This window comes from Monoraphidium neglectum (genome assembly GCF_000611645.1).
Source record: "Monoraphidium neglectum strain SAG 48.87 unplaced genomic scaffold scaffold00553, whole genome shotgun sequence".
Taxonomy (NCBI): Eukaryota; Viridiplantae; Chlorophyta; class Chlorophyceae; order Sphaeropleales; family Selenastraceae; genus Monoraphidium; species Monoraphidium neglectum.
Genome location: NW_014013075.1, coordinates 10,702 through 18,321, shown reverse-complemented (window position 1 = coordinate 18,321; position 7,620 = coordinate 10,702). Strand labels below are relative to the sequence as shown.

At 60.0% G+C, this 7,620-nt stretch overlaps 4 protein-coding genes across 4 annotated transcripts in view; 1 reads left to right on the top strand and 3 right to left on the bottom strand.

Moving 5' to 3' along the window:
• Nucleotides 1-201, bottom strand: part of MNEG_4114 (hypothetical protein) — a gene marked incomplete at both ends in the record, with an annotated part of 2,908 nt that extends 2,707 nt beyond the window's left edge. The window contains one exon of the mRNA XM_014047413.1: nucleotides 176-201. Within this exon, the coding sequence (XP_013902867.1) occupies nucleotides 176-201 (26 nt within the window). The remainder of the gene's footprint in view (nucleotides 1-175) is intronic.
• Nucleotides 202-2,955: 2,754 nt separating this feature from the next.
• On the bottom strand, nucleotides 2,956-4,103 carry MNEG_4113 (hypothetical protein; the record flags this gene model as incomplete). Its single annotated transcript, XM_014047412.1, has 4 exons — nucleotides 2,956-3,009; nucleotides 3,381-3,534; nucleotides 3,696-3,775; nucleotides 4,053-4,103. The coding sequence occupies 4 exons, from the start codon at nucleotides 4,101-4,103 to the stop codon at nucleotides 2,956-2,958; spliced, it is 339 nt and encodes a 112-aa protein (XP_013902866.1).
• Nucleotides 4,104-4,923: 820 nt separating this feature from the next.
• On the bottom strand, nucleotides 4,924-6,836 carry MNEG_4112 (putative Regulator of nonsense transcripts 1; the record flags this gene model as incomplete). Its single annotated transcript, XM_014047411.1, has 6 exons — nucleotides 4,924-5,091; nucleotides 5,279-5,388; nucleotides 5,662-5,827; nucleotides 6,038-6,190; nucleotides 6,433-6,480; nucleotides 6,690-6,836. 6 exons carry the CDS (start codon nucleotides 6,834-6,836, stop codon nucleotides 4,924-4,926), a joined length of 792 nt encoding a protein of 263 aa, XP_013902865.1.
• Nucleotides 6,837-6,918: 82 nt separating this feature from the next.
• On the top strand, nucleotides 6,919-7,214 carry MNEG_4111 (hypothetical protein; the record flags this gene model as incomplete). Its single annotated transcript, XM_014047410.1, has 2 exons — nucleotides 6,919-6,944; nucleotides 7,007-7,214. 2 exons carry the CDS (start codon nucleotides 6,919-6,921, stop codon nucleotides 7,212-7,214), a joined length of 234 nt encoding a protein of 77 aa, XP_013902864.1.
• Between the last annotated feature and the right edge of the window lie 406 nt (nucleotides 7,215-7,620).

Genomic DNA, 7,620 nt, shown 5'->3' with positions numbered 1-7,620 from the left:
AGCAGCAGCAGCAGCAGCAGCAGCAAAAGCAGCAGAAGCAGCAGAAGCAGCAGTAGCAGCAGCAGCAGCAGCAGCAGCAGCACACCAGCTGTGGGTGGCGTGGCAGCTTGGCTGAAGCAGCACAGTGATGTGGCCTGGCACCAATGCGGATCCCCCTTTGCCCACCTCTACTCACTCTGTGGCCTGGCTTGCCTCGTCCATGATGACCAGAGCAAAGCGTTGTCCTTGTAGCTCAGACCCGCCCGACCCCACGCACGTCGCGCCGACGACGTCAGCCGCAGCAAGCAGCCCGCGGCGAACCTTGTGCCAGCGTATGCGCTCGGCCCACGCGGTGTTGTCCAGGTCGGTGCACACCTTGTCAAAAGCTCTGCCAGTGTGGTGAATGTGTGGTGATGAGTCGAAACTCAATAAGGTAGATCAAGCATGGCAAGCAGGCAGGCAGGCACGCAAGCATAAAGGCGATTCAGACGCACTTGTATGCAGCTGTGTGCGCCTGTGAACACTGGCCCTGAAATCTTGCCGGCCACCCACCCGCTGCGCACCGACCTGCCCCTCCTTTTGTGCTGGTTCATTTCTTGCAGCTCCTTCATGAGCCGCTGCATGCGTGCCCTGAGCTCGCACAGTTTGTCATCCTGCTCAACCAGGCACCGCAGCGTGTGTTTGACCAGGGCACCACGCACCCGCGCCGGCTCCCCGATTCGCACGACATTCAGGCCGTCTGTTGGCAAGCCGTCGACGCCGCAGCCCCGAGGGGAGAGTGGCAGGCAAATTGGTCAGCTTTTAGCAATGTGGTTGGCGTTGTGTCACCCTCCTCCATTTACTATTCATCTCCAAGAGCCTGGGTGGCTTCGGAAGTGGGCGCGTGCGGGGCGTGTAACAAACCTATTATATTATATTACTGGCCACGCTACCGTAAAGCAGGAGGTGCGAAGAGCGAGAGTGGGCGGCTGGTTTGTCAAAGAATTTGCTTGACGTGGAGCATGGCACACAAAAAAGGTGAAACCCTGCTTGACATTTCTGATTGCAGCCACAGTGTGGTTTTGCCCATGATAGGCTCAGCAGCTCAGGCAGATGGCCATACATGTATCATTGCAGGCAGGCAAGAGCTGCCCAATGGATAGCGCATCAGCTCGCCTGATAGCAAGTGCTCCAGCACGTTGTCAACCGCAATGTTTGACTGCGCGGTCACCAGGATCCTCCCTCGGTGCCCCCACTGGCGGCGGAGGAAGTAGATGAGCCCGCAGATGGTGGTGGTCTTGCCCGTGCCGGGCGGGCCATGCAGCAGGGTCAAGGGGTTGAGCAGCGCTGTTGCCATGGCGACAATCTGCGAGGCGTCGAGCCTCTGGACGCGGCTGCTGCCGCCCACCATGCCGTCACGCTCCATCCTTGTTATTAACTGTCGAGCGAGGATTGCGTGGGAGGGGTGGGGCAAGTGTGTGAGTGTGTGGGCCTCGCACCGTTTTATCCTACAGCAGTTTGTTCATGCAAACATGGGGTGAGAGAGTGGGCATAGGGTAGGTGCAAGACCACTCTGGCCTTCTAGCAAGCCAGAGGGTGCAATATATGCAGCCAGCTAAGCCTGCCGGCCCCCCCAAAAACATCGAGAGATTTTGCACTTCAGGATAAGCAACAGCAGGATCAGCCGCAGCTTTGCGCACACCCACGCACTGTTGCGGTGCGCGTTGCGTCTGGCTTGCCGCCGGGCAGGACCTGGCGCGCCCATCGCCTCGCCGCTTCAGGCACCAGCCCCGCTGTGCTCAATCCGCCCGCCAGCGCGGCGAGCTCGCCGCGAGCAGGCGCTTTACGTTTCGCTGAAAGGCGCCCACCAGCCACTTTGCTAGCCCGCTGCCGCTTCTGTCGCCGTCGTAATTGCTGTCATCGTCACGGTCATTGTCGCTGTCGCTGTCGCTGTTGCTGTCGCTGTTGCTGTTGTTGTCGTCCTTCTCAGGCAGCGACTGTGCGCCGCGCATGTCAAGGATCAGCGACCGCAGGGCAGAGCCCTTTGATGTGCCGCCATGAAGCTGCCGTCGGCCGAAGCCGACCTTGTTCAAGACCTTGTTGGTGACTGCCGCCAGTTTAGAGGTATTCTGTGTGCCGTGCCACATCCCAAGTAGGGCCAGGAGGGCTCGTTCGTAAGTGAGGGTGCTGACTGTCGCATCCAACCTGTGGCATATGGTGCGCAAGGGGGCAGCGCAGCACGTCCGGACTGCGGATATGCAAGAACTGCCCACGGGCTTACGTACGTGGCCGAAGTTTCTAAGCAGCGCTTTTGTTTGTTCAAGCAAGCGAGAGCTGCCGCAGCAGCAGCAATCCAGGCCAGCAGTAGAACAGCTATTACTGCAATCACAAAAACGGCTCTGTAGACACAGCACACAGTGTCCCAAGCTGTCGTGCGCTCTGGGCGCAGGTGTGCAGCGGGCGCCAGGCGCAGGCTGTGGTCGGGCAGCCCAATGCAGTACAGCCATGGCTGATTACGTATGCCATCAAAGCACAAACAGCGACACGTATGTGGTGCCTCGCCATCTTACCTCCAGAGCTTCCGCCGGTTTCGGCAAATTTCATCTTCATTTATAAAGCTGACAGCCACCTTGATCCAGTTGCGGCTCTTTTCGGTTACGACCCCCCTTATGACGTCATCGCCAGCATTCAGGGGGTTCACCTCAGTTGGGCAGACGGTGAGAGTGTCGCCGACCCTGTTGCTCAATGTGCGATTTGCGTTGGGAAGACATTAATGAATTGGGCTCTGCGCTTGTGCACTCCAGCTGCGCTGTGGCCGACCTTTGTGGGTAAAAGCCCAGAAAGCGTTGTGTGCAGTGCCGTGGTTTGTCCCAGCAGTGCCGCCACTTTGAATGTTTGCCGTGCCTGAACACCGAGGTGGCGATAACAAAAGCACAGCAAAGCCTGGGTTACAGGCGTGCCACGGGCAAGCGCAAATGCTCGAGTGCTCAAGTGAGCTTACCCAAACGCCGTCCTGGGCAGCTCCTCCCCATCTTTGATGCTGAATTTGACCTGCAATGGTATGCAACGGACAACAGCACAGATGCTTGGCTTGGCCCCTTGATGGATGCAAAGTAGATCAATAACATCCAGCATCTACATACCCTCCAACTCATACAGCAACCCCCCAAGCCCGCCCAGCAACGGGCACCAAAACACAATTGCCAGTGACACAGCAAGTGAACGTGCCTGTGCACGCACGGACAGGGGCCGTACGTAATATGCTGCCATAGTGCCGTGTTGCGGCGCCCGGCACGCATGCTTGCAAGCAGATGCGATTCGACAGCGTTTGGCGGGCAGCGCACGTGCCCGCAAGCACGGCAAATGCACTGCAGTGCCAGACAAACCTGCCCGCCTGAATATAATCGCGCCATCTCACCCACCTGCCGCATGTCATGATACTTGCCGGCCCTGCTGGCCTCCATATCCAGCAGCACCCAGCCCTCTGCACTGAGCAGCTCCAGGGGCCAGTCCTTGAGCGCCTGCACATGCTGCAGGACGCCTTCATCCGCCTCCAGTAGCAGGAGCTTGGCCCACCTGCGCCCCAGGGAACGCAGGCAGCAGGCGGGGCAGCGGCACATCTTGGTAGCTGATGGCAGGGGACACGACACCAGCCAGAACAACTGCACGGTGCCTTAGATACAGAACAAATGGCTGCTTGCTGTCAGTTCCAAAGTCCGTTCCTCCAGCCGCCCTACCTGTGTATGTAGGTCTTGATGGCCATGGCATCGACCTCTTCCTCATCCAGGTCCTTGTCAGCCTTGGCTGGCCGGTATCCCTTCACCAGTGACACCGTTTTGTGTACCTCGTTGTGTTGACGTCAATTTCAAAAATAAACGCAAGAGAGGCGGGGGCAGTCCCATCTTCAGCGTATTCCATGCTGTCCAGCTCGCGGCTTCCTGGCAGGGTGTTGCATTTACACATGCACAGCCGCCAAGGTGCAATGACCAGGGGGCGCACCAGGTTACTCAGGTCAGCTGGCCTAGCAATGGCCCTTGCGAGGTGATCCGTGCTGTCAGTGCCTGAAAGCTGATATCGGTGACGCCAGTAAACACCTGTTCCATCATGCCCTCGCAGTACTTGCCAATGTCGCCCGCCGCCCGCATGACGGTCGGCTTGCGTGCCCAGCGGGCCACCCTGCCGCAGCACGCGATGTGCCCTGGGCGACAAGCAAGGGCACGGGTGCACGTAAGCCAGCCAGCCATTACTAGGAGAAGAAGCTTTTGATCACATTCACCTGCGGCCGGTGATGTGCAGAAGGCGAGTACGGGCCTCGCGCGAACAGCAGCATGGTGACGGTGCTGCGGAGGGCACACAAGGGTGCGGGGGGCACTGAGCAGCATCGGACGCGGTCTATGCATATCTTCGCGATCAGTTGTGACATCAAGCACAATCTGTCGCTGATATGGTGCTCGCGGCTAATGATTTTTATCACGGTACCCGTGGCAAGCACGGGTGTCCGGGTGACGCACTTCATCCCTCGTGCGTCCGGTAGTATGATGTGTTCAGATTATGATACTATTTGATATGCTCCTGAACGTAGGTGCTTGGCTGGCAAGACAGGGTGGCTCATCCCACTGTATGCGTACGCGCACGTGGGGCAGGTCCGGTACTCAGGCAATTGAGCAATCCGGCTGCGGCTGGGCTCCTCGCATGTGAAGATTTGCACAAACCAGAGGAAACATGTGTGCAGTGCCCCCCTCTGTGTCTTTGACACAATTCAATGAGTTGTGCGCACGGACGCTTGGCCAGGCTGCCGCAGCGGCCCGGCTCAGCAGGCCGAGAGCCAGCGTAGCTGGGGCGCCCCCCTCACAGGGGAGCCCGGCCGGCTCTGACGCTGCGCGGCCCCGCAGAGCTCAGCCGCATGAGGCGGTTGGGCAGCCTGTGAGGAGGATTCTTTAAAGCCCCGTAGTCCCAAGCTCAAGCTTACAGCTGGGACGCCTTGGCCACGCAGCCATTGGCCTCCGCCCACTCCACGAATGCCCCCCAGTTCTCGTCGCCGCGCAGCGTGCGGCAGCTGCCCACCACCACCAGCGCGCGCCGCGCGCGCGTCAGGGCCACGTTCAGGCGCCGCCAGTCCTTCAGGAACCCGATCTGCAGAGGTGGCAAAACAGTATGGGCGTTGAAGATCGAACACCTCAGAGAGGCGCCCGCCTGGCGAACCACACAACAACCTCCAACAACCTGGTGCAAGACGCAGGCCGTTGACGGGCCCTACTTGCCCGCGCGTTGCGATAAAGCTTGGACTCTTGATCCGCTGGCCCCGTGACTGCAGCCTCACCTCGCGCCGCGAGTTGCAGCGCACAGCAGAGAACACGATGACCTCCTTCTCTCGCCCCTGGTAGCCGTCCACCGACTTGCACTCCAGCAGGTTCAGCCGCGCCGCCTCGTCTGCGGTGCGGGTGCAGGCGGGTGTCGTGTGTCAATGTGGGAGCGCAGGGTGGGAAAACAAGAACAAAAACTGCTAAGAATCTGATGTATTGCAATGCTTTTGATGCTGCGCACGCCGACCCCGGGAGACGTATGGCAATCATGTTCGAAGGGCCTGGGGTACTTGCAGGGTGGGGGTAGTTGCAGGCCTACAAACCTAGGTGCAGGGCGCACCAATGCGTTGCGGGCTCAAGCCCTGACACGCAACAACAGCTTGTCGGCTTCCCATCTCACCGTCGTCGTCGCCCCCGCCGCCGACCTTCGTGGTGGTCTCAAACGGCAGCTTCCGCGCCAGCAGCTGCACCTGGGCCTTGTAAGGCGAGATGATGCCGATCTGGCCCGTGCGCAGGCCGCACCGCTCCACCAGCCTCGTCACCAGCCGTACCACCACCTCGGCTTCCTAGGGGCGTAATTGATTACGAGGCAAGCAGCCGGCAGTCCAAGGTTGTGATTCGTGGGTTGCAAACGCACAAAAGCGGCTGCTGTGCGGCGCCTCTCGCCACGAGCACCCGCACAGAAGCGCATTTAATCACTACCACTACTGTTGGCCCAGCTAGTAGGGCAGGGTGCGTCGACGTGCGTCCGGCAGGTAGCTTCCTGCAGGCCGCACCTTCTCGTTGCTGTGGCTGCCGCGCTGGCTGGTCTGCTCCTCGCCGTCCACATCCACCAGCACCACGTTGTGGCTGGCCGATGGGAATGCAAAGCCTTGGGGCCGTGTGCGGTCGGCGGCCCTCACGCCGTCGACCAGCAGGCCGTCGTAGAACTGTTGAAGTGAGCGGCAGGGCGCGCATGCACATGTTATGCATGGACCAAGTTGAGTGCACAGACGGAGGGGGAGTGCATTGCAGCAAGGCATTACGCAAAATCAAAGCGTGACAATGGGGTTGCAGACCACTTAAATTGCATTCTTTGGCTGATGGGTAAGCAATGACTAGTTGCGGTCGGCAACACTTCAGATATTGCGGGGCTGCCCCCGGGAGCATCTGGAATGGTGGCCAAGCGCACCTGTGCATTTGGGAAGGCTGAAAGTGACGGGTGCATGCGGTACTGCACCTGTGGATTGAAAGGTAGAGATCCATGCAGAACTCACGCGGTGTGTATGCATGCTGCCATGTTGGGGCAAGCTCCTTTCATGAAAATTGCAGGCAGACGGGTCAAGCCTCCTCTGGCACACTTCCATGTGCACCGGGTTCATCCCGCGCTGAATTGTGCTGATCGGAAATCTGAGCGACCCCGACGCATGTGGCGCACCACCAGCCTACCTGCAGCAGGGCGCTGGGAGCCCCTGCGTCCATCAAGCGCTCAAACAGGCTCTTGCCCAGCCCGCCTTCCTTGGCAGCCTGGCTCTGCACCACGGGTGGCAGCTGCTTGTGGTCTCCCACCAGCACCAGGTGCCTGCTGCCCTTCATGATGGGGATCAGCGCCTCGGGCCTGCGCAGCGCATACGGAGGCAGGTCTCACGGCTCCCAGTTTGAGCTTGAAGTAATCATCATGGGAAGCCTGCGGCTGCTGCAGTGGTGCGCTGCAACAAATGCCACGCTGACAAAGCCGCAGCAGCAGGCGCAGACTGCAGGGGCAGCGGTGACGGGCCCGCAAGCAAGCAGCAGCAGCAGCATCAACAGCAACAGCAACAGCAGCGGCAACAGCAACAGCAACAGCAACAGCAACAGCAACAGCAACAGCAACAGCAACAGCAACAGCAACAGCAACAGCAACAGCAACAGCAACAGCAACAGCAACAGCAACAGCAGCAGCAGCAGCGCAGCAGCTGCAAAAGGCGTCAGTAGCAGTTGGCACTCATGGCATGGGGAAGCATGTGATTGTGGCCTAGCTCCGATCAACAACCTTTGCCTGGTCTCACTCACTCCGCGGCCTGGCTTGCCTCATCCATGATGACCAGGTCAAAGCTTCGTCCGCTGAGCTCCGGCCCGCCCGCTCCCACGCACGTCACGCCCACAATGTCAGCTGCAGCAAGCAGCTCGCAGCGGACCATGTCCCTGCGCCGGCGCTCGCCGTGCCGGGCTTCGTTGAGCTGACTCCGTACCTCCCAAAAATCGCACCTGGTACAGTGTGTGGTGATGGGTAACTTGAAGCAACCAGGCAGGCGGAGGGCGGTGCAGGCAGGCAGGCAGGCAGGCAGGCAGGCAGGCAGGCAGGCAGGCAGGCAGGCAGGCAGGCAGGCAGGCAGGCAGG